This window comes from Lupinus angustifolius, chromosome LG04 (genome assembly GCF_001865875.1).
Source record: "Lupinus angustifolius cultivar Tanjil chromosome LG04, LupAngTanjil_v1.0, whole genome shotgun sequence".
Lineage (NCBI taxonomy): Eukaryota > Viridiplantae > Streptophyta > Magnoliopsida > Fabales > Fabaceae > Lupinus > Lupinus angustifolius.
In genome coordinates, this window is record NC_032012.1 from 4945125 (window position 1) to 4971177 (window position 26053).

Consider the following 26053-nt stretch of genomic DNA (forward strand, 5'->3'; position numbering starts at 1 on the left):
ATTCACGTCCAAATTCATACTCAGTCAGTTTTTAAATTTATATATATATTTATTGTAATAATCAATATATATAATATTTATTACAACAATAATAAAATTCATGTGTTAAATTTATATTATTTCAATAATATAAAATTATAATAAATACATAATATATGATTACAAAAATAATAATAATAAATATTTAATTAAAAAAAAATTTATGAAGTGTGAGTGCTTGCGAAACAAGTTCATGATGCCCATCCTTAGTCATAAATAAGGGTGGAAATAGATCTGACCAGACATTCTCTTACACAAGCTCAACTTATATAGTATATAGGAGTCTGAGTATGTTTAAAAAAAATTCAAAGCCTAAGCCTGATCTGTTTAAAAGTCTGGTCCTATTAGTCTGTTTAAATGCCTATTATACTATATGCTCATAAAATAGGCTACAATGTCTACATTTTAAAGGGCTTAAAGACTTATTTTTAGTTAGACTCATTTAATTCTAATAATTATATTATATTTTTATATACATTTTTATATTAATATTACATATATAATAATATTGCTTATATTAAAATAATATAATTTCAACATTCTTATATAATATAACTAAATAGGCCGACCTGTTAGGTTTAATAGGTATTTTAGGTTGCCTAAAGTTGACATATTAAGCTAAATAGACTTTTTAGAAAGTCTGAGTCTGACCTGTTTCCACTCTTAATCATAAACCATTTTGTACTCGCTATGATTATCTTTACGGATATCCATGAGATGTGTGTGTTGTATTTTCATATTACATCTTATTCTTATGTTTTCTCTAAATTAAAGTTATCATTATTACTAATAACTATATCTAATTATTCCATTCTTTTTAATTTTAGTCTATTTGCCTGTATCTTTTATTTACTCAATTAAAAAAAAAAATTGATTTGACAGTCCATGTCAAATTCTAATAATAATTAATAATAAGTTTATATGACATATTTTTATTAATTGAAATGTATATAAGATAAAAAAATATATTAAAAGTTAAGTAAAACAAATATAACATTTAATATTAGATGTTCAAATAATATGATTTTATACTTAATCCGGTTGAGCTAGATATTTTCTTTAGTATCATTGTAGATATATTATCATTTATTATTATTATTATGGGTATTGATTGTAGATATTTAAAACAAAAAGGAGAAGAATGGAAGAGGATTGTAACATGTGGAAAGAAAGTGACGTCCCAGTCCCTATTTGCAAAGCGTCAGATTTGTTGAAACCCACTAATAAGCATTTGCAGCGCGTAAGCCATGCACCTATTTACCTTTCCTACCGTGTCTTCTCCTCCTTTATCCATCTACTCATTCTTCTTTTCATCCCCTTCAACCTTTATAACACTCACAAATCACACTCTCTCTCACACACTCCACTCCTCACTTTCTTCTTCTCAACACCATGAGGAATATTAACCTAGTTGTGGAGAATTTCTCTGAGTTCTATGACAACTGGGTTTTGAAGCTTGAGGAAATCCTACACCAGCTTCTACAAGTTTCCAAGAAGAGAAGCAATGATAACACTGAACAAGAGGTCCAAGAACTTGTGTCAAAAGTCACTTCTCATATCAAAGAATACTACACTGTCAAATGGGGTGCTGCTCATCAACACGTTCTTGTTTTCTTCTCACCACCATGGCTTACTCCATTGGAGAGTGCATACCTTTGGGTCACTGGTTGGAAGCCCTCAACCGTTTTCAAACTCGTGGAGTCTCTGAACAAGACCACGACGTTTAACATGACGGAGGAGCAGGAGAATAGGGTTGAGGAGCTGAAAATGAGGATCAAGATGGAGGAGGAGAAGGTGGAGAGTGAGATGGAGAGGCAGCAGGTGGCACTGGCTGATAGGAAGACGGTGGAGTTGGCAAAGATGTGTAGCAGAACAAGGAATGGTAGTGGTGGTGGTAGTGGTGGCGGTGGTGGTGATGTGGTGGCAGAGAAGGTTGATGTGACTATGAAGGGAGTGTTGTCTGGGTTAGAGAAAATCATGAAGAGTTCTGATTGTGTTAGACTTAAGACACTTAAAGGGGTGTTGGATTTGCTTACACCAATGCAATGTGTGTATTTCTTAGCTGCTAATATTGCTATGCAGCTTCGTCTTAGGCAATGGGGGAAGAAGACAGATATAACTGGATCCATAATCAATGATAACTGATTAAAGAAGAAGAAAAAATTGTACATCTTTAGGCTTAATTAATTAAGCTTTGTCCAGTAGTAGTAGTAGTAGTGAAAAAGTTGCCTAGTTTATACTGGGTAATCTTGTTGGCTTTAAGTTCAGTTAGTTCTCTATTGAAATGTAAGGAAAGGAAAGAAATTGTTTATGAATATATATTATATGATGTGATTTCTTTCCTGCTAAACATGGAATGCAATTAGCTATAGTCGTAGTTTGGAGTAAGTAATGGACTATGTGAGCATACTTTTTGTGGCAGATTTTGCCCTGAAAAGATGATGAACACTATGATGAACAATCTATTGTTTGCATGTAGTACTTACTGCATAGAAAAAATAAAACATGTATATAAATATTAGCTGTTTTTTCAAATATATTAGGTTCCACCTTTGTATTTTGGATATAGAGTGCTAATTCAACTTTTACCTCTTATCCGGTTTTAAGATCAAACTTAAGATCAGCTAGTAATATTATTATTTCAAATATATTAAATAAATATATTGTACAGATAATAAAATTATATAAATAAATTGTATTACACATCAAGAAAAGGAGTATGTCAATGTGGCTGCTTTACAGTATATCGTTGTGTAGAAGTTTTGATAAGACCAATTAGAATTACATAGTAGAAACAAAACTGTGTATATACATAAGAAGATATTTATAAGTTTGTCAGTAGCATTATTAATTAAATATATGTATTTGTGATATTGTGAGGGTGCACAAGCTAGCAAAGTGATAAAGTTGGGTAAGGTGTTACATGTTTGAGGGGGCCACGCGCTCATGCAAACAACGAGTCAGAAACATAACAAAAACAGAACCAGGTGTTATACAGATTCGAGAGCAAGATAGTCTCACTCATGCTTGCGATATAGGAGTCAAGAGAAAATCTAGTTTAAGGGTATGTTTTCAAATTGATTTTTGGACGAGAAATAAATGAAAAAAAAACTTTAGAGTCATTTTATTAATATATTTCATAGTTCTGAAGTCTTTTTGTTAGTCTTTAAAAACTAACTCACAAATGACTCTGGCATGTGGATAATGACTATCATCCGAAAACTATACTAGTGCAAAACTTTGTTAATAATATATAATGGAAATGGTATTTAATGGATAAGAGTTTAAAAAATAAATATAAAAAGGGAAAATCATGGATTGCAATCACGAGTTTTAACAAATTAAATTAATACTCCAAACTTGCATATGTTAGTGACGATTTTATTTAAAAATTGTGCATATAAAACATGATTTATATAAAAGTGTACTATATTTGTAATAAACTAATAAGTTACATGAAAGATGTAATAAAGTAATCAAATTACTCTACTATTTTATGGACTCACCTTGCAATACGCACTCCAGAAGCATAATCTCGAAAAATTAAATAGTTGATTATTTTTTGTTTTTCCTTTAATATTTTTGACCCAAGATATTGTTTTGGACAACAAATCTTAGTCCCTTGTAGTAAGGTAGATTTGTCTATTGAGAGTGAGTTTCAAATGTTCGAGAATGACCCATTGGGGAATTGATCCTACTTCGTATTCACCATTTCTATTGTCTGAGTTCATCCAAGTTGGAACACAAATTCTGAAAAAAGTTAGACACTTGCAGATTAATTACATTCATAATTCAATTTTTTTCCTTTTCTCAATTTTTGGTTATGCTTTCTTATTATATACTAGTATATCATTTTCCTTCCTTGTGATGAAGATGCATAGTTTATTAAATCATAAAGCAAGTACATGTTTCATTAGTAATTCAATAAATCTATATAGAAGTGGCATAGTTCATTAGGACCAACGTCTCAATAATTAGAATCTGAATGCTTACAACAAAAGCACAAGGACTTTGAATATTGAAGAAAAGAATGAGTAACAATTATCATGCATAATTTCCACTATGAAAACTTGATAAAGGTTAGAGAGAGACTTGACTTAAAAACATAGAGAAGAGAGTTAGATAGAAGTTAAGTTGTTTCCACTGATAAGATCTCAAGCTCAGCCCACCATAGTGGAGAGTGTCTTGGAACAGTTTGCTCAGGTGATATACCAAGTACTTCCCTCAATTTGGTAGTTACTTCTTTCATTGTTGGTCTTACCCTTGGGTCAGGTTGGATACAATCTTGAATCACCTCACATATAATATCAAGTTCATTGTCTTTGAAGGATTGCAGGGTTGGATCAATCATATAGCTGATGCTTCGCTTATCGTTTAAGTACTCGGAAGCCTAGGAAATCGACGAGGATTATGATTAATTAAAGAGGCATAACAATGAAGTTTCACTTAAAAGTTAACAACTCAAGGAAGTAAATTCTCAAAGAATAAAAGGCAGTCCGAGGCTACCATCTGGTGGGATATGGAGAGGATAGACGTAATTAGTCTTACTCTTGCAAAATTTGAGGTTGTTTCCAGGATTAAAACTCGTGACCTTCAGGCCACAAGGCTACAACCTTACTGGTGCGACAAGATCTATGAGAAAACAAAAATGAACCTCGGGAGAAATAATAGTAGTTGTGTTTCATACTTACCCAGTTCACAAGGTTGCCTTGTTCTTCAGAGTGAGGCAATTTCCCAGAAATGATTTCAAGCAATAATATTCCGAAGTTATAAACGTTGGTCTCACGATCAGCATGTGGTGGCAACTCAGATTTCTTTGAATCATCTCCGGTTGTCTTAGTAATTGGTGATACAATATTCCCATAAGTGATATCTCCAATCTGAAGGAACAATGGAATGGAGAGATGTGCCACTTGATGACTAATATAATGAAAGCAAACAACAAGAGAGAAATGAAAAGCAACGTTAACATACCTTAGCGGCGAAATCATCTGTTAATGAGATGGAACTTGAATTGAGGTTCCTATGAGGTACTGGTGGATTCAAATCATGGTGCATGTACTGAAGACAATAAGCAGTGCCCATAATGATCCTTGTCCTTTCATTCCAATCGAGGCGTTCAACATCCTTAACTGAAAAACGGAGAAACAAAATATACTGAACTTAGCCTTTAGTTACAAGAGCATACTTGACTCACATTTGTTTGGTGGAAAATAACACTAGTAACAACTAAAACATGAGAGTACTAAGTACCATGCAGATGCTCAAATAGGCTTCCATTTGGAGCATACTCAAACACCATCATCCTTGTAAATGGTTCTTCTTCCTCACAATAACCAATAAGATTAACAAAGTTCTTATGGTTTACCCTGGACAAAGTATCAATCTGAAGCATATAAGAAACAAAATTAGCAAAAGGGAAGTTTGAAAAATGAGAGTCCTTCTCAAAATTGTTGATTCGATCCTTTTTTTTGTTGAGTTTAGGAGGAGAAAACCTTTTTCCGGTAGTTCAACTCCATTCTCTTTGACCATTCTTGGGGAGATGAAATCATAGTAGAAACGACAGCAATCTCGACACCACTGGAAAGTGTTCCTTTATATATGGTGCACTCATCATAATTGTCAATGATATTGCTAAATTCCTCACAGGCTGTCTCTAGTTCTGCTCGATTCAGCTTGGGGACCCCTACATAACAAAAGAAGACATGACATTGTTGTCAGCATTATAAGTTAATAGTAATTAATATTTTTTTGTAAATGATCGGTCACTTTGTGAAATTTAATCTTCAGCTTCATATTTTCTACTGGATATTCAAATTATTACCTGTTATAAATGCTTTCTGCAGCTGTCCACTTATTCCTGATTTCCAGGGGCTTATCACTTTTGCTGCCTTTTTTTGCCAAACGCAAAGAATGACTATTATAGCAATGACCAACACAGCCACAACTATAATAATAAATATATACTTCCACAAGTTTTCAAAATCATCATTAGCTGAATGTTGTTGATTTCTATGAGAATTATAGTGAGAAGCCAAAGGTGGCGGAGACTGATTCTGTTCAATTTTCGCATATGGCAGAGCCGGGAAAGCTCCACTACTCAGGATAGTTGGAACAGAACTTAACTCTATAATAAGTCCACCAGTATAAGGTGCAGCTGCGAGATTACTGGATTGATCAAGTAATCTACGATGTGCAGAATTGAAAAGATTTTCTTCATGCTGAGCAATCTCAGACTCATTAGAGCCTACATGATGCAAGGAATGTCTTGAATGTTAATTAGAATAAAATATTTTAATCGCTCAAGAAACCATAAGTTAGTGAAGATTCTCCACTCACTATGAATAAGGTCATAGTAATGCTCCTCAGGGCCACGACGGGCAGCCTTTCCTAGCTTGAACCTTCAAGGAAGGCTAGAAAATTTTAATAAGTTGAAATTATGAACGAATAAAATATATGTTTATATTGAAATTGAGATGAGACCAGAAGTTATCTACAAACATTGGTCGTGCAAAGGCCTTGAGGTATTTCATAAGTGCTAATTTCATTGGAAAAACCAATGAATATGTTGTATTCCATTGCTTGAATTTTCTGTGCCACACGCTACACATGTCATTCGTCAAAGGTTAGAAAGCTACACACTAATGATTATCTACAAACTTAGTTAAACCATAAAAGCCACAAAAACTGAAGACAAGCATATAAGGATGAGAGTGCAAATACTTTGATACTACAAAAGGGAAAGATTTGTAACAAATGTAGAGTCCTCCATCGACATATAAAATATAGAGTTAGCTTACAAGTGCTTCAACAATATCATCCTGCCAATTTCTGTTGGGATAATTCCGGTCAAGTTATTCTCCCTTAAATCCAATAACTCCAGCATGATTAGATTTCCAAGTTCTTTCGGAATGGTGCCAATAAAGCTATTTTTGCATAACATACTAATTCAAGGAAACATAGGGAGCATATTCGAGTCAGAAAAGTAGTGGACTATAATGTGCGTTCTATATGCTAGAAAATGCAGCCAGAGCATGATTAAGGACTAGGAGAATTATACATATGCTACAAGCCTGCAACTACTTGGAAGTATTAAGTTTTGGTAACTATAGAACAAGGAGTAACAATGGTAGAAATATGTTATGATATTTCTATTATAAACTCAGATTTCTTGACATTAACAATAATCAATGTAATCACGTTTATGCCAGAAAATTAACAATAGTCAATGTAATCACATTTATGCCAGAAAAAAAATGTCTACAAGAAAATGAAAGTCCAACTCTTAATTGAATGTGATAGAAAAGGTGACGAATTCACAAGTCAATCTTTAACATGTGAGTAAATTCAACTTAATCATAGAAGGCATAATTATATATCTCTAATAATCAGGACCAGCCAGTTGTATAACTATGAGCTTCAACAGAATATGTTGTTTGAATTCTGATGAAAAAATAAAAACCAAGAATTTTAGAAACAGACAAGAAACACTATGAAAAATCCTTACAGAGATTTTAAGTGACTGAGTTTCCCGAGTTCTGGAGTCAACGTCCCTTCCAAAGATAGCTCATTTAGGTCCCTACATGAGGTATCGGCAAGGAAAAAATCAGCACTGAAATCTACAACACATGTATCACATTTGTAACCTCCTTTAAAGTTTAAACATAAAAAATCTAAGATTATTTTGTCTTCGCTAAAAGAAGTAACTCTACACCACTGAAATACCTTAAGGAAATGAACAACCAAAGGAACTTACAGCATTTGCACTTTACCATCGACACAATGAACACCAAACCACTTGCAGGGGTCACAATCATTCGAATTCCAATTTGCCAAAGCAACATAAGGATCAGAAGTTATTCTTGCTCGAAACTCCAACAAAGCTAATCCTGCATTTCCCATTCCAGAATGAATCAAAATAAAAATAAATTTTGGAAATAAATAACTCAAGATACAAAAAAATACACTAAAAGAGCAATAAATGAAAAGCACCTTCATCATTAAGTGACAAACACTCTTGGATTCCCCACACAGAAATCAAGCAAACATATATTCTGAGCCAATATCCAAATGTGTTGCATGTCATTCTCATTTCTTTGTGGAGCCAATGCAAGTGTAATGATTGAGTCAGTATCTATATTCCTTTATAGCCATGACCCTATATGATACAATATCCAAATCAACGAAGTTATCACTGTAAAATGAAACCTTGCAAACTATTCGGATGAAGCAGAAGAAAATCACTAACTAGGCAAAACAAATATTACTATAGAAACCATACAAATTGAAGCTCTTGGGTCCAAAAATCTGTTCAGGGTCCCTCATATTTGCAATTTTATCTCTTTGTTACAAGCTTTATCTCAACAAAGAGATAACCCTGCTTAACTCAATACACCTTCCTCTCAAATATCCACAAGGAGCTGAAAGAAAACACACACACACATAAATTATCAAAAAAATGATACGATTGAGAATGTTAAAAATTAACCAATATCATGACAATGAGGGAAACAAAAAATAAAAATGGAATAACAATAACCCCATCAGCAAGCAACCTTTTTTATGCGTAATTTTACCAATACAAAAGCAAAAAAAGAGAATTTTGGTAGAAAAGCATACATAGAGAAAGTAATTACCATGCAAAAGAGTGCAATAAAAAAACAATCTTTTTTGACTGAATTGAACAATGTATTATAAAATGACGCAGGTTCTTTTGGATGGTGATGATGAGGGGGTCAAATTGAGACTCAAGCAAAAAAAGGCAGCAAAAGTTTAAAAAAAGAAGAATAAAAAAATAAATTTGAATGTTTTTTCTTCTTTTTTGTTTTCTTCTACTGCCTTTATTAGGATGATCTTAGAGGATTCTCTCTTTGATCATCTTCATCATTTTTTCTTCCTCTCTCTCTCTCTTCTTTTCTTTTCTTTGTCTTTGTCTCTATCTAGTTTTCTCTCTCTTCCGAGTTGTGTTTTTGTTTCTCTGTCTATTTTCTCAGGTTCTCTCTCATCATCACCACCACAAGCCAAGCCACCCAAAAAAATTCGGTTTTTTTTGGATTTTTATTTTCTTCTAGTAAATGTTATTATTATTTTTGAATGATTATTAATGGCCTGAAAATGTTTTTAGTCCTATAAATTTATATAACTTTGGTTTTAGTCTCACTCATTTTCTTACCTTTTAATACATATTATAGTTCATAGTTATAGTTTCTCATGTAAATACAATAATCTATTATGACACTAATTAGTATAACTTGTATTACATGTCGATATTAATCCTAACATCATTATTGAACTCGATAAGATACTGAAACTTCTTCTCATCTTTTGATATCTTGGTCTTATCTCAAATGTCTAGTTTAAAAATATTTTTTATTAATTCAAATATTTAACTAATATATCTCAAACATCTTAAATTAATATAGATGCTCCTCGATCTCAACTTTATTTTAAAAAGGAAAATGTACCAAAACTTAAATAAAATAAAATTTTGGATCAAGTAGAAAATAAAATGCAGTATATAATAAGAGTTAATCTATACCACTTGGTATATATGTAATTTTTTAAGTTAGCTTGCCACTTGATAAATTAGAATTAGATGTTATTTTTAATGATGATGATTATGAAAGAGGCAAAAGTTTTAAGAAAATTAAAAATAAAAGATAGCATGTCTACTCTTGTATAATATTTTTAAGAGATAATTGTAAAATAATGTCATTTGGTATTTTTAAATATCAATCTCAAATTAGATATTTTTATGTCAATATTTAATTTAATTTGTTTGATATTATATATATAATCTTAGTTTTATATTTTGGATATTATTTGTGTATGAGTGTTAGTGCCAGGTGCCATGTCTAGTTGGTATTTCATTAACCAAATTCCAAAAAATAAAGGCTATATTACTTTTTTTTTGCCCTTCATCTCCACATAATCTTATATTTTCATTACATTAACTTTGTTAATGAGAATGAATGATTTGATAAATTATGAAAATAATAATGTGGAGGAAGATAAGATAGGAAAGAAGAGAAAAAAATGATAATTTAAAAAAATATTGAATTTTGGTGTATGATATATTTCACTAAAAATAACACTCTTATGTTAAAAATGTAAAATTAATAATATTAAAAAAATTGACAATAAAAATTATTGTAACCAAAAATTAATTTTAAGAGCAAAAACTAAAATTATATACGTTTTAACCCAACAAATTTAAACATTATTATTATTATTATTATTTTAATGCTTCTAAGATACTACGTGTTTAACACAGCCATGGTTAGTGGCATCACATTAACTATTGTTGGTAACATTGTCTACATGATTCCCACATAGCCATGACTTAAGTAACACAGTCTCAAATTAGTAATACTATATTTCAATTTTTAAATAAATCGCTTATATAAATAGTCATCCCACTTCTTATTAATACTTAATTGTAATAATTCATAAGTCATTAGCTTATAATATCTTCTAAGTCATCATTAATGAGAAGTATTTAGAGAATTTGAATATTTGATTATATCCTTCCTCTCAAAACTAATAAAAAAGCAAATATTAAATAAAAAAAAGTAAGTACAATATTGTTATCTTTAATAGAACTCAAAAATCAAAAGTTTACCTATCTCATAATTATTAGATCTTTATAAGAACTTTGAATTGTTTATTCTTTCGGGGGACTTAAATGTTTTTTTTTTCTCACTGTATAAAGTGTTGTGATTTTTTTTAATTTTGATTCTCATACTAAAGTTATGCATTATTGTCAATAAAAACTTAGTGACTTTGGACTCCTACATTACCTCTCTTTTTATCTTCTGTTTAGGTAAACCTTCTTTTTTTGTTTTCTTTTATTAGTCTCTACTTTCGTATATTGTTATTTAACAATGTTGTTGTCATCTATGTTGGTGTTTAATGAATTATTTGGGAGTTAGATTTTGGAGGAAAATAGAAGGCTTGAGAGCCCTGAAATATCCTTGTAAGATGACTCTCAAGCCTTCTATTTTCCTTCCTTCCCCTCCAAAATCTAACTCTGAAACAAGCCTAAAGAGACCAAAAGCAAGTAGTTCATACATTTTGGGGATCCTAAGGGCTTGTTTGGGAGTTAGATTTTGGAGGGGAAAGAAGGGAAATGGAAGGTTTGAGAGTCATCTCATAAGTGTATTTCATGGCTCTCAAGCCTTTCCTTTCCCTTCCTTCCCCTCCAAAATTCAACTCTCAAATAAACCCTAAAAAAAATTGTGTATGAGGATCAAAATCAAAACTATGAGTGATGTTATTTTTACATCTAATTTCTAATATTATTATTAATTACTTTACATCTAGATTTGTCAACAATGTTTTAGCTGATTATGTCAACCGGCCAAAGTCCAAGACAGATGTGTGAGTACTTTATTAAGAATTTTTTATTAAATTCGGATTTTAGTGGAATTTGCAACCCACTAAGAACAGATTCAGCTATAATCTGACAAACATAAATTGTAATAGAACTTTTTAGTCAAATCTAATTTAGCATTATTTCTATACAAGTTAGCTTGAACTAGTTATGGTAACCTTACAGACATTTATAAAAAGAGAAATGATATAGTAATTTACACTTAAGTAATTATTGTAATAAGTAAAATTTGCATTTCACAAAATATGATTATATAACATTTAGAAGATATATGAATAGGTGTATATAGAAAGTCAGCCTTTAATTGCTACAACCCATAACACTTATTAATTATAACACTCCTCCCAAGTTGGAGCAGCATAAGTCAAATGTTATAAACTTGCAACAAATATATTGAATTCTCAATCCTTTCAGAGATTTTGTGAAGATGTCTAATTGTTTATTAGAGTCAATGGACTCAATCATGATTCCTTAGAAATAACCTTCAAACCAATAAAATGGCTATCAACTTTAATATATTTGCACATGTTCCAATTTTGATAGGAGATATAAAATAAAGATTATTTGTCCCACTTTTTATGTTTCAGTTGTGTTCTAATTCAATTAAAAGTTGTCACCTACTTAAAAATAAAAAAATAACTTACATGCATATATAATTTTTTTTGGAAGAGAAGATGGTTCTTCTGAGATATTTGGTTACATTTAATAATAGCATGCTAAAGCTCAAAGAGGGGAGCCAAAATAAATAACAAGAATCTCCATTAATGGACAACAAAAGCTCAGGCTTGATACCCATCATTCCCTTTTCTTAATAAAAGAGAACAATGGATAATAAGGGAACATCAATTGGTAAACAAGTTCTATACATAAGGCACATGATAATAGTGTATATTTGTTTTCCTACACTTAATGCCACTTCATGAGTCATAACCTTGTGATTGCTCAGAAAATTACTTAAAAATTAAATTTTAACTTACATATTATTTTTTTCAACTAATCACAAGGCAATAACACATAGAGTGTGACAATAATATTAATTCACACATTAACGCATACATAGTCACCATTTTCAACTTTACACACATTCACTCTTCTAATAAATTTAGATGCCCACCTAACTTATAATATATCAATATGGATCCTCTCCATTAATGTAGAGATCATATTCATGTCAGTCACATTAATTCTTAGGATGGACATTATAGTAAGTTTGTGCAGCAGTGAGAGCTAATGCTGCTGCTGCAGCAAAAAATGCAAGGATAGACCAAGGGGAACTGAAATATGTATTGATTGTAGCAGCACCAAAAGTTCTCCATTTATTTGTGTAATGTTTTTCAATTTGATTCTTCACTTCAGTATAATTCTTGCTATAGGCCATTGCATCAGTGCACCATGTATTATTGAAGAGTTTAGTTGGTAAGTGACTACCTAGATCTATAAAGAGTTTCGCCAATTCTTCATCGCTCCCTAGCAAGTTTTGAATTACGCCGGCTAATCTTAGCTCCTTCACATCCTCGCCGCCATCAATCAACGAATCCATAAAGCAGAAAAATGAGCAGCATTCCATGCTATTGCGAAAATCTGGACACATCTCGTATGCTATCAGGTTCCTAAAGAAATAAGGCGAGACATTATCGAACATAAACATAGGAAGCCTCAACTCTCCATAAAACAATTTCGAAGCGAACGAGACACTACTCCATATCCATCTATCTGTCTTGCTTGCCTTCACATGAATCCCTGCTGCCTTAAGATCTCGAATGTTCTTATATGTTAGCCAACCATATGATTTGTCAGGGTTAGCCATCTTTGTGAATTCAACACCTTCTTGTTTGTTTTTAACATCCTTTCCATTTCGATCAACATGATCCTTAGAGGTAGATGTGACAAATGTGCGAGCATAATCAAGTAGATGAATCGGTTTGCGCTTACTCGCGAGTTGGACTTTCACTTCTTCAGAATTGGAAGTTGGTTGTTCCGAACGCGTCTCCCTCTTATTCATAAATGAGATAGCAATACCTGGAATACAAATTGTTCTATGCTTACTTTCATGTGGAACTTTCAATCCACTTAACCGTTTTATGTCACCCATGGAATGAAAATTGATCATTAAATGCTCCAAATCTGCCTCCTTCTTGCATAGCAGCTCAAGTAGTTTCCTTGGAAGTTGGTTCTCCAATAGGATAATATCTCTCCAAATGTACATCATTTGGTCAAGCTTTAGCTGCAATGCTTGCGGACGTTGTTTGTCGACATTTTCCATGAAATGGAGCAAAGAACATCCATCCACAAACAACATCAAACAAAGATCCTTGTCAGTTGTTTTTGTTCCGATTGCATCTTTGGTGAACAATTTTTTCAATTCCGCGATGTTATCTTGAACCGTTTTAAGCAGAAAGTGAGTTACTTGGTCAGTAACTTGGTTAGCTTGTTTGCTGTATTGTTCAACATACATGGATGTCCACAAAAGCTTGTAATGTTCTCCTTGCTCAAGATTCTTATCCGAATGATGAATCGGGCCGAGTGAAATCATCTTAGGTATGCAGAATTTAGCAAACTCTGCATTTTGTCTCAAAACATTAGGAACCCTTTGGATCTTGGGGCTTGAAATTTGATTATCTTCTTCATATTTTTGCTTTGCAAGATTTAGTTTAGCAATTATGCTTTTAGTATCTGTTTGTGATATATCAGACATTGTCCAGTTATCAATGTTTGATAAGTTGGTTGGTTCCAAAGAGCAGCTGATATATCTGCAACAAAAGATTGTCAAAGGTATATCCAAAAGTAAAGTAATTTAATATCTATGAGAATTTAACAAAGATCTCTCTATATATTTTAACAAATGAAAAATATAGATATCTATTTGCTCATTTTAGAGAGTATTATTCATGGAGAGTAATCCTACTCTATCTTTTTTGTGTTATTCAGATAAGTGAGTTTTATGAGAATAAAGTCCACACAACTATTATCACTTCTATTATAACCTTCAAACTTAAAATATGCCCATAGAAACAGAATTGTAATCCTCTCGGGTCCGTCACTATGTCTATCTAGTATTGGACTCCGGTACTGGAGAGGATCTGCACTCATACAAACAATGATTATTGGTATACTCAAATATATCCTTTGTGGAAGGCAATCTTGTCCGAACCGGGAATATCTGGAGCGAATTTAACTTTAAGGGAAGCACATGGGTACTAACTAAACCAACCACAGGCAAAAACAAACAATGATCTAGATCCACATATATAGCACATACACTTGCATAAAACATGATGCAGTTATAACAGGTGCCAATACCCAGATAAAATTTTCAAAGCACAGTAAATACATAGAGTCTGATCACACATAGAACAACATATTAGGAAGTTGTCACAGACATGAACAGTTGAAATGTTTTATAAACAAAAAAGAAGTGAAAACAATGCATTCTTACAGTGTCTTGGTCTTTATAGTGATGAAATCCTTCTTAACAAAGGCTGCAATACAAATCTTCTGAAAGTGTTGAAGTTGTTAAAGGGGTCATCAAAAAGTAATAACTTATGAGATAAAATAAAACAAAGCAAGACTATAAGAAGAGGGTTGGGTTGGGTGGGAGTATCTGAGTTATAGAACTGTGCATATGAACTTATAAGGCCTCATATGTAAGAATAAAGACATATGGCTCAAACTATGTCCTAAATACAATCTCGCACGAATGACAATAATGCAAAAAAAAAATGCTTAAAATTTTATTGATATGACATATTTTCATTGGTGCGAGACATAATTTGAAATAATAGATGTATGTTGCATATGGCATTCCCCTTAACACCAAATTAAAACTAAAAAGCTGCCAATGAATACAAAGTACAATTAATTACATTATTTGTTTGACTAAAATATGAACCATGCCTGTTAAGTCGTCGTGTGCTGCCAGTTGTTGAAACATAAAGTATGGCTAATTTGAACGTTGAAATGATCAATCTCTATTGTATAATGTGAACCCTCTTGGTATTCATTGGTTATCACTTTATTAAATCTTTGCTCTAGTTTTATGAATTTAAAATGTACCACCCATAATATTTTCCCATGTGCATGTGATATTTTAGGTAGTCTCAATAGATCTTTGATTTGAATCCCCTTAAATATTCAAAAAAAAGGTAGAAGTCTCTTTGAACCCAAGAATAATGTACTTCATCTTCATTGGTGCAACTCATATGGACTCATAGTTACATGGTTCACTCATTTACATTGTAGAACGAGCACGATGTACCGGTTTAGTCACACAAAAAGTATTGTAACATGTATTATTGGTATGCCTGAAACTAGTGAATGGGTTCAGAATTTTATGCTTTTAAGATTGGGAGTTTCAGTAAGAAGTGAAAACAGCTTAATAAAATGAGCTACTATATTGAAGTGGTTAACTTGGTGTTTTTTTGTCCTCAACTTGTTAATCTCAATAAGAATTATAGTAAATATATCATGCCACTTATGTCCCAAAATTGCAGAAGCATCTAAAACCAGTGCAACAAAAAATAATAGCCATCTATTTAATTTGCTAAACTTAGAGAAGGGTAGCCAAAATGAATAACAAGAATCTCTAATTGCATACACACAACAATCACTTATATTTGTCATGACTATTTTTAACTTAACTTAAATTCCTGTCTTAACAGATTAACTGATTTTGCCAAATCCTTTTTATCTTTCCATACCAAGAGGAATATTTCTCAATCTTGCCATAGGGCATGTGATTCCATGACCCTTCTTCTGAAGCCTTAATGTTTTCCATGTTGCTCCTCTCTTGGTATTCCAATTCCTCATTAATGGAAAACATAAGCTCAGGCTTGAAACCCACATTTAGTATTCTTCATTAGAGAGAAAAAATGGAGAACAAACAAAAAACAATTCTTATGCATAGGTATGAACTAGGCCGTTTGCTCGGTCAAGGCAATTTCGCCAAAGTTTACCATGCAAGGAACTTGAAGACAGGCCAAAGTGTTGCAATCAAGGTGTTTAACAAAGAAATGGTGACAAGGGTTGGCATGATGGAGCAAATCAAGCGTGAAATCTCGATTATGCGTCGTTTAAGGCATCCCAATGTTGTGCAGCTATATGAAGTAATGGCAAGCAAAACCAAGATATATTTTGTGATGGAATGTGTGAAAGGCGGGGAGCTTTTCGATAAAGTGTCCCGAGGGAAGTTAAAGGAAGATGTTGCCAGGAAATATTTCCAACAATTGATTGATGCTGTTGATTATTGTCACAGCAAAGGGGTGTTTCACCGTGACCTTAAACCGGAGAATGTTCTGTTGGATGAGAATGGCGACCTCAAGATATCAGATTTTGGTTTGAGTGCATTGTTGGAGTCTAGGAAGATCGATGGTCTTCTTCACACGACGTGTGGAACACCGGCTTATGTAGCTCCTGAGGTGATAAAGAAAAAAGGATATGATGGAGACAAGGCAGATATTTGGTCTTGTGGTGTAATTCTCTATGTTCTGTTGGCTGGATATCTTCCTTTCAATGATAGAAATCTGATGGAAATGTATCGGAAGATTGCGAAAGGAGATTTTAAGTGCCCACCATGGATTGCAGCCGATTCGAAAAAGCTTCTCCGAAGAATCCTTGATCCTAATCCAAAGACAAGAACTAGTATTACCAGAATCATGGATAATAGTTGGTTTAGAAAAGGGTATAAGCAGATTGAAGCATCAAAGTGTCCACCCCTATCAAATAGAGATGGTGAGGATTTTATTGATATTGAGGCTGCATCTGCTTCACCAAGTTCAGAAAGTAGCACAAATAGTGAAGAATATGCTATGAAGCCATATTATTTCAATGCATTTGATCTCATATCAATCTCTTCCGGATTTGATCTTTCTGGTCTATTTGAGAGAGATATGATAAGCCAAAGAGAGGAGGCTAGGTTTATTACTACAAAACCACCTTCAATGATTGTGTCAAAACTTGAAGAGATAGCATATAAAGATAGTATATTTAAGGTCATGAAGAGAAATGGAACTGTTAGATTGGAAGGAAAGAAGACGGGACGACAAAGCCAACTCATTATAGATGCCGAAATTTTCGAGGTTACATCTTTATTCCACATTGTTGAGGTGAAGAAAATTGCTGGAGATTCATTGGAATATTGGAAATTATGGGAACAGGACTTCAAGCCTTCTCTGAATGAAATAGTTTGGGCTTGGCAAGTATGTGAGTAACAGCAATAGTAGCATCAAGAAATGTTTATAGGCTTCTTTTTTCTTGGATAGAAGATTCTTTTCAAGACATTCTTCTATCTAAATGTCTTAACTTACTACAAAGTTTGATTCCTATGTTCTGTCTTTCATATAAAAAAAGTCTGTACAGTTATATTTTGCTGATAATATTGGCAACCTTGCTAAATTACTTTGACCCTATTCAAATCAGAATATCAAGAATCATATAGCTAGGCTAGCTGTATAGGTAAAGAATGTAACATGCCCACATCGGATGCATGTCCGGTATTGTACTCTTCAGTACTAATAGTACTTAATGTAAACTATATCAAAATTTGTCATTTTGGGCTCGAAACCGATGATTTCCCCATTTTTCTTCGTACTCTCATCTTCACATTTCAATCAGCTTTGGGTCTCAACATCTCATCCTAAGCCTCTTGCATCTTCTGCTAGTTCTAAGATTGATGATTTGTATCTGATTAAATTATATTAGCATAGTCCTAGCTTTGATTTTTTTTAAATGTTGTAACTAACATACAAGCATATATACCTTATTCAAATATAACGTACCTATACTCTACTTTTTGAGAAAATGTTGAACCATATAACTGGCATGTACCATTTACTAATAGAAAATCTTTTTGCTATACAAACTTTCTAGTTCCTATACCTAGCACTAGCAACTTAAGCCTTGATATGTAACAAGAATCTCTTGCACCAAGTAATTAAGATTAAGAGTTCAATCCACCTTGCCTGCATTATGTTACATTTTAATTCAAGACAAGGTGATATGTACATTGTCCATGATTAAATATCAAGGAATTTAATGTGAGGTACTTTAGAAAAATAAACAACTTGCCTATAATTTGGAACTGATCATCTTTCCTTGAGTATACATAATGCATCCATGGTCACAAGCATTACTTAAAATATTAGATTTTTTCTTAGTATAAGCAAGTGTATCCCCATGCGTAAGGAATTAAACCCTTAAAATAATACAAGTTAGAATATCACCTAAATATTATTGTGTGATAGGGGTGTGAAGAACAGGCTATTTTATAATACAAGAGACTAGTTTTTTTAGGAACAATTACACTCTTACAATGTAGAGGTGGGCTTAAGGTTGTAATAACCCATCTAACCTAATGAACAAATCCAACCCTAGCTAATTTGATTGGACTTTTTTATCTGTTGTGTTTAGCCTAATCCAATCCAACCAAATCCAATAATCTTTCAATTGTATATCAGGTCATGTTAGGAGTACATTTATTACTTGTTTCACAATTTGTGTTATGTTATTAGCCTAGTTTGATGGGTCGAAAACAATATATTTAAGTTAAAAATTTAATTATTATTTTTTTGATCAATTACAACTAATAACATATGAAGTGACACAAATTGTTGGATACAAGATATGCTCCCATGCTCTTGTCCAAAAGAGAACACTAAAATGTAGTGTGTTAATGTAATTGCCCAAATACCGAATAAAATGAAGTGATGACTAGAGTTGTTGTTGGTTGACATTAGGGATGAGCATGGGTCGGGTTGGAATGAGTTAAGGTTTGTTTTTACCCGACTCTAAATATTGGTTAAGTCATTTTTTTGAATCTGGACCCGATCTTAGACCTGACCCTAAATATTGATTGGGTCGGCCTGTAAACTCGACACTAAACCTAATTAAATATAATGCATAATCATTTTGGATAAAGTCTTTTCAATATTATTTATTATTATGAATATATAATTTGACATATAAAATGATATATGTATATATGTTATTAATCATGTATATATGATGAAAAATTAGAAAATCAATGCTACTTTCAACCAAAAAAGTGACATTACTTTGTACACATTTGAATAGAGACACATACAAACATAACGAGTGAACGACTCTACCTGGCTCTAAATATTGATCGAGTTTATTCTTTGAACTCGAACTCGACCCTAAACCTGATGAGATCTGACCCTATTCAGATCCGATCATGATCGGGATGTACCGAGTAAGCGAGTAGGATTGGGTCATGCTCATCCCTAGTTGATATCATGTTAATGATGGTATGGAGAATGAACTGTTGGTTAATATTTTGTATTCAAGACTTTGAGCCTTTGGTATTGCTGATGGTTTATACAATTGTGCTCAAGACTTCCAAATCTTGAATATTGAACTATTTTCAACTTCCCCTATGACTTATGTTATAAATTAAATATATTTTGTTCTGCAAATATAAGGTTATAAGTTGGATCGAAAACATTACACCAAATTGAAATGAAAACATGTTCCTTTTTTCAATAAGTTGGCTAAAAATGATGACATCAACATATTGATAAGCAAAAAGGATTAGACTAGACACATGTTTTTTTTACTTAGACAAAAAAAATCAAAAATAATAATAATGTAGTTATTATGTTATACTTAAGTTAATTTTTAAGTACATTATAAATTAATAAAAAGTAACATTTATCTTTTGTTTTCTTAAAAGTAGTATATCTAAATTATGGATATTTCACCATAAAATAAATTGGTTTTTATTTGAATGATACATTATGATATAAAATTTGTTATTATTATAACTAAACTTAGTCGGATAATAAGGATAATTACATGTGACACCAAACGCTAATGAAGGCAAAGACAATGTCGCTAGTACAAGAGGCACGAGCAAAAAGTAACTCAAGGCATGGTTAGAGGTGAATGAGTACATGAGTAAACCAATTTCATATTGAATTAGAGGGGTCCTAAGATTGTTTAGGTATGATAGTACATAGTTGAAGATGACTGATAAGAATTGATTTACACTACCTATACCAACATGAAACATATTCTTTTTGAGATTTTGTGAGTGGCTTCATGGAAATATTTCTTAGGAAAACTATGAGTAATGACAAAATATGTTGAAAAGACTTGTGTTGTTCTATAGGATAAGTAAAAAATATCTACTAAACTAATAAAACTGTCATACTACGTTTATTATTATAGACAAAAATATTGTCATGATTTTATTTACTAACTTCTAAAATACATAAAGAATGAATAAAAATATATTAAAGCTAAAGGGAGTTGTGGGATAACGTTGAAAGCTTCACAAGGATAAACCCCCATATTTTATAACACGGAAATTTTATGTCTAATTCACAGCCACGGGGTAAAATGTAATATACCCTATTGATATCTAATAAACCATAATTATAATAATATTGATAATGTTAGTGATGTAATTTTCATAAAATAAAATAAAAACAAGGATTAAGATGTTTTTCACACGTCTCCATATTTTTATTAATCATTTGGCAATACAATTACCATAGTGATTGTTGTTTGATGGAGACTTCACCCATTAGTGTCATAACTCTGTCAACATTTGTTGGGTCAAGCCAAATAATCCAATTAGTGTAAAAATAAACAAATTTCTTTAACATTTTCTTCAGTATAGTTGATGTAATCACTTTCGATGATGTAAGTTTGTTTCTTAAAAAAAATTATTTCTTATTTTTGGCTTGATACACCACTAATTCAAACTCATGTCACATAATGACTTATTAGTATTTATAATCAGTGCCCTTTAGCTAACTTACCCTACCAAAAAACCCAATTAGTCATAAAGTGTTTAGTATATGGATTTTCAATTATGACTTTTAACTTAAGATAGCTTATCTCATCTCTTATAAGTTGAATTTGGATTTGTCCTTTGTGATAACCACTCACTCATATTCAACATCTTGATAACCCAATAGCTGTATTTGCCCACAAATTTGTCCAACAATTTATTAAATCAAATGTTGCCGTCAAGGAATTATATAAATTATTTTGCAATACCAATTTTGTTTTGGCTCTTGAAACCACTTGCAAGTGAATTGAGATAAGCTATACTACATTTCACCCATTTTTGTGGACTAGCACTAATATGAATACGTGCTTGTCATTAAGTCATATAGTTTTTAATATATTAATTTAAGAGCCAACACGTAATGATGCACTCCAAGCCAAGGAATCCTTAGGAAATGAGGCGACACTTTTGGAACTTATCCACATGAAGTAACAATGCAAGTAATCCATTTTTTATTTTTCCTCATTTAGCATTCTTTATATCACTTTGCTTTCATGGTAGGTTTAAGTTAGTTTTTGTTCTTTATAAAATATTTAAAAATTCTGTGAAATTAATTGATTATTTTCGACATATCCATTTGGACTATTTCAGGACATGTATTCCTTCATTTTCTAATTTTTATAATTATGTGATGACGTACTTCGTAGTTATCCAAAAGTTAGTCTTGTCATGTTGCACCCAACCATACCAACTGTTGGCATGCCTTTTTATAAAAAATAGTTAAATACATACCGACACAAAATAAAAAATACTTCAACTTTTTAAATAAAAAATATATATTTGACAACTGTACTTAAAAACTCCACATAAATAACATGGCGTTCCTCTTGGTCTGGTGATTAAAAACATTATTGAATCTCCTTAAAGACCAAAACGTCAAAGATTCGATTTCTGGAATCGACAGTAATTGGAAGCGACAGTTGCACAAATCAAAAGAGATTAATTTTTTATCCTTAGGGTGAGTAACTATAGTACCAGAAGAGTTAGGATCCTCTTCATTAATGGAGATGAAAATATTTCAAAAAATAAAGGAAAATACAACTTTCAATGACACATTTATTATTTTAATTATAATAAAACTATACTTTTATCATTAAAAACAAATGAAAAATATGTATTTAACTCTCCATCAATGTAGAGGATGTTTGTTTGTATGAAAGATGTTTACTGTAGACTACCAACAAACCATAAAAATTAGATGGAGAGATGTATGTCAAAATCTTCAACTTCAAAATAATAATCTAAAAAAACTTACAAGTAGTAATAAAATTTTACCACTTTATGTACCATTTTTTTTACCACTTTACAAGTACTAAAAACTTATTTTAGCTAGGCTTAACTGTTTAAACTTTAAAGTTGTTGATGAAATAGCAGTACCAAAAAAATTCTTATTCTTTCAAGTAGGTTTTCCCTGCTAACTTAAATCATATTGAAAACGTTTAGATGTGTAAAAACCAGTTTCACAAGAGTGATTTTACTTTCAGCCATGTTCTGTTCTAGAAAGCAGTTTTGCAATGATAATTTGTAATAAGATTATTAAGGAATTTCATTACATGATAATGCTTGCAACTTATCCTGGTATGTAGCTTTTAGATTGGTCTAAAATATGGTTATTTTTAACCATTAAACAGCCTTCCACAAACTCAACCTCTTAATTGAATGTAAAATATATTTCGAGTTGTGTCACTTGTACATCCATATCATATTATAGAGATTCAACAAAGTTTTATGTCAGTTATCGGCTGTCTAACACAACTTTCACCTTTACCTTTTATGTTGTAGTTGTTACATGTACATCAAAACTGAACAACTTTTTTTTATTGCCATTTATCAAAATTGTTGGAAGTTATCTAGAATAGATGCACAAGAAATATTTCCAATATACAACCAGACAAGATTGTGCACCTTTTTTCTTAAACTAGTTATTAAAGTAGAGAGGTACATGAAACATTTTGGATATATAAGCAAACAAACCAGGTTCTGATTTCTGAACATGTTAACTGAGTATGATATGCTTATAAGTCCTATTATCAGTACATCAAAGTTGAACAACTTTTCTGATTGTGGTATAAAGATCAAAGTTGTCAAAGGTTGTAGGGTAACTATATGCAGTTCCTGGTTTATGAATATACAATGCAGTGTTATTTCAGACCAAGTTTTTTGAATGAAAGCTATCACAAAAACAAGGATGTCTGTAAAGTAAAAATAAAACTGATAGAACACAAGAAAATTGTTACATTTTTTTCTCACTTTCATGAGAATCAGCATTTTCATATCAACAAACTGTTTTATTATTTTCCCATCACTTGCATTGAAGAGCACAAGTAATGCAAAGATACACAACAATGCCCAAAAAAATGTAGAAAAGTACACTACATTTTTCATTTAGACTTCTTAATTAGACAAACAAATACAGTAATAGAATCTTATGTTCCAGACATAAAATCTGGACAATCCTGTAGGTAAAAGGTTACCAATTACAATACAAACTCTTTAAAGAACTTGTAGAAAAAACCTTCTTACCCCTTTCTCTTCTTTTCTCTCTAATTCTTCATGGCTCTGAATCTGAAGGCATGTAGTGTGGAGATTCATTATCTGAAGGCATGTAGTGTGGAGATTCACTATCTGAAGGCATGTAGTGTGGAGATTCATTATCTGAAGGAATGTAGTGTGGAGATTCAGTATCTGAAGGAATGAAGTGAGGAGATCCAATCTCCGAAGATAAGTGCGCTGGTACGGTGCGAACGCGTAGAAGGGGATGTGGCTGAGTAGGTGCAGCAGAATATGAAGAAGTGGCATATTCCTCCACCATCAAATTCTGTAGCCCAGGTTTCAACTCAGTAGTACAAAACTTTTCATACTCCGCTATATCCCCTCCTTTTTTCTTCACTTCCACTACTACCAATAAAGGTGTCAATTCGAATATCTCAACAGCAATGGTCAAGGGTCCCTTTACACTTTCTCTAGTACCCTCCAAGCTCACCCTATAGTCTTTCTTCCTTACACTAAAGCTAAACAAGTGAGCAATTTCCTCCAATTTTGACATAATCTTTGACACTGACACAGAAGTCACAAACCTTACCACATCCCCTTTTTCCTCAAACAATCCAGAGAGATCAAAGCCCTTAGAAAATGATATAATGTCAAAAGCATTCAAACTTGCTGGTCTTGGCAATGGACCATTCCTTCTCTTACTCTCAATCTCAGAATCAGATTCCGAAACCGAATTATCCGAAACAACTGATGCTACATCATCCTCATTATCCAGAAGACTATCATCAACATTACAAAGCCTATCATCCTCAACATAAAACTTAATTTGCTTGAAACCTTTCTTGAACCACTTATTCCCCATGATTTCAGGAATTCCAATCCTAGCTTCAGGGTTTGTAACAAGAAGTAGTGCTAGGAACTTGGAAAGATGAGGAGAGAACCACCTAGGACACCTAAAATCACCTCTATAAATTCTCCTATACATAGCCATAATGTTTTTATCATTGAATGGTAAATACCCTGCCATCAAAACAAACAAAACAACACCACAAGACCAAATATCAACTTTTGCACCATCATACCCTCTCCTACTCAAAACCTCAGGGGCAACATAAGCAGGTGTTCCACAAAAAGTGTGGAACAACTCATCTTGTCTAATTTGATCAGACACAGCACTAAGTCCAAAATCAGAAACTTTAAGGTTACCATTTTCATCAACCAACAAATTTTCAGGTTTAATATCTCTATGGTACACACCTCTAGCATGACAAAACTCAACAGCTGAAATCAATTGCTGAAAATACTTCCTTGCAACTTCTTCCTTCAACCTTCCCTTTGAAACCTTGTTGAAAAGTTCACCCCCTCTAACATATTCCATCACAAAGTAGATCTTTGACTTTGTGGCCATAACCTCAAAGAGTTGCACAATGTTGGGGTGGCGCACACGGTGCATGATAGAGATTTCACGCTTAATATGCGCCACAAGACCACCCTTCAGTATTTTTTCTTTGTCTATCACCTTTATGGCAACCTCTTCACCAGTTTTTATGTTGGTTGCATAGTAAACCTTTGCAAAGTTTCCTTGACCGAGGAGTTTTCCGATTTCAAAACGACCCAGTAGTAGATTTGATGTTTGTTTCTTGTTGCTGATTTTGGAAGTGGTGTTAACTCTGTTTGAAACGATTTCCGCCATTGATGGGGAAGAAAATTTCGGTTTTTTAGATCAAAGTTTTGTCCTTTTTTTGAAGTTTCAACAAAAAGATGAATTTTTTTGAGGTGGGTCTGGTTTTGATTTGTCTCAGGTATTTTACTTTTTCCTATGATTGTGTTGTGTTGTGTATTGTAAATAAATGATTCATATTTAGCAAGTTATCTGGTATGCTTTTATAAGGTAAGGTGTATATCACCATTAATTTCTTTCCCATTTTTTTATCATTATTTAATTTCTATTTTCATTCTCTAAGCTTTGACAATTTTATTTTATTTGTTTTTTAATCATTGACTCAGTGCCACGTAAAGATTCATATCATTCTTTGTTTTGACCATGAAGATAGTGTGAAGATAAATTCACGATAACTAATAATATTATTACAATATATTAATATTTTAATTAAATTTAATATTAAATAACAATATCAAAAATTTATAATATATATTTGTCTTCAAAATTGATGTATTACATCCAAATTCATCCTTTTTCTCTGTTTTCAGATAAGGCAGGAAATGCAGGCACTCTCGTTGACTGACACGTTTATCCAACGTGTAATATACTGTAATGTATCTGCAAACTCAACAATCCTCCAAAGTCAAATATTAAA

At 32.2% G+C, this 26053-nt stretch overlaps 5 protein-coding genes across 8 annotated transcripts; 2 read left to right on the forward strand and 3 right to left on the reverse strand.

Annotated features, from left to right (window-relative positions):
• LOC109345212 (protein DOG1-like 4) lies at window positions 1384-2392 on the forward strand. The gene has a single exon (XM_019584067.1). The coding sequence runs from the start codon at window positions 1432-1434 to the stop codon at window positions 2182-2184; it is 753 nt and encodes a 250-aa protein (XP_019439612.1). The 5' UTR covers window positions 1384-1431; the 3' UTR covers window positions 2185-2392.
• On the reverse strand, window positions 4005-15033 carry LOC109345213 (protein MALE DISCOVERER 1-like). 4 transcript variants are annotated; one of them, XM_019584069.1, is made up of 14 exons: window positions 14868-15033; window positions 8321-8459; window positions 8032-8197; window positions 7796-7928; window positions 7547-7618; window positions 6840-6983; window positions 6541-6642; window positions 6379-6440; window positions 5864-6286; window positions 5535-5725; window positions 5293-5425; window positions 5014-5171; window positions 4731-4919; window positions 4005-4429 (listed from the first exon to the last, which is right to left on the reverse strand). In XM_019584069.1, exons 3-14 carry the CDS (start codon window positions 8129-8131, stop codon window positions 4169-4171), a joined length of 1968 nt encoding a protein of 655 aa, XP_019439614.1. In that variant the 5' UTR covers window positions 8132-8197; window positions 8321-8459; window positions 14868-15033; the 3' UTR covers window positions 4005-4168. The 4 variants fall into 4 exon arrangements, with proteins under 4 accessions (XP_019439614.1, XP_019439613.1, XP_019439616.1 ...); XM_019584068.1 differs by lacking the exon at window positions 14868-15033 and adding an exon at window positions 8676-8956; XM_019584071.1 differs by lacking the exons at window positions 6840-6983; window positions 14868-15033 and adding an exon at window positions 8676-8955.
• Window positions 12612-14126, reverse strand: LOC109344567 (UPF0481 protein At3g47200-like). The gene has a single exon (XM_019583333.1). The coding sequence runs from the start codon at window positions 14124-14126 to the stop codon at window positions 12612-12614; it is 1515 nt and encodes a 504-aa protein (XP_019438878.1).
• On the forward strand, window positions 16066-17914 carry LOC109345215 (CBL-interacting serine/threonine-protein kinase 20-like). Its single transcript, XM_019584072.1, has one exon. It carries the CDS (start codon window positions 16300-16302, stop codon window positions 17635-17637), a length of 1338 nt encoding a protein of 445 aa, XP_019439617.1. The 5' UTR covers window positions 16066-16299; the 3' UTR covers window positions 17638-17914.
• LOC109345216 (CBL-interacting serine/threonine-protein kinase 12-like) lies at window positions 23517-25582 on the reverse strand. Its single transcript, XM_019584074.1, has one exon. The coding sequence runs from the start codon at window positions 25426-25428 to the stop codon at window positions 23794-23796; it is 1635 nt and encodes a 544-aa protein (XP_019439619.1). The 5' UTR covers window positions 25429-25582; the 3' UTR covers window positions 23517-23793.

Coding starts and splice junctions, on each gene's coding strand:
- LOC109345215 (XM_019584072.1), top strand. CDS start 16,300: ATGGAGAACAAACAAAAAACAATTCTTATGCATAGGTATGAACTAGGC.
- LOC109345213 (XM_019584069.1), bottom strand. CDS start 8,131: ATGAGAATGACATGCAACACATTTGGATATTGGCTCAGAATATATGTT. Junction 7,929..8,031: donor TTTGTCACTTAATGATGAAG/GTGCTTTTCATT, acceptor TGGGAAATGCAG/GATTAGCTTTGTTGGAGTTT. Junction 5,726..5,863: donor GCAGAAAGCATTTATAACAG/GTAATAATTTGA, acceptor TTTGTTATGTAG/GGGTCCCCAAGCTGAATCGA.
- LOC109345212 (XM_019584067.1), top strand. CDS start 1,432: ATGAGGAATATTAACCTAGTTGTGGAGAATTTCTCTGAGTTCTATGAC.
- LOC109344567 (XM_019583333.1), bottom strand. CDS start 14,126: ATGTCTGATATATCACAAACAGATACTAAAAGCATAATTGCTAAACTA.
- LOC109345216 (XM_019584074.1), bottom strand. CDS start 25,428: ATGGCGGAAATCGTTTCAAACAGAGTTAACACCACTTCCAAAATCAGC.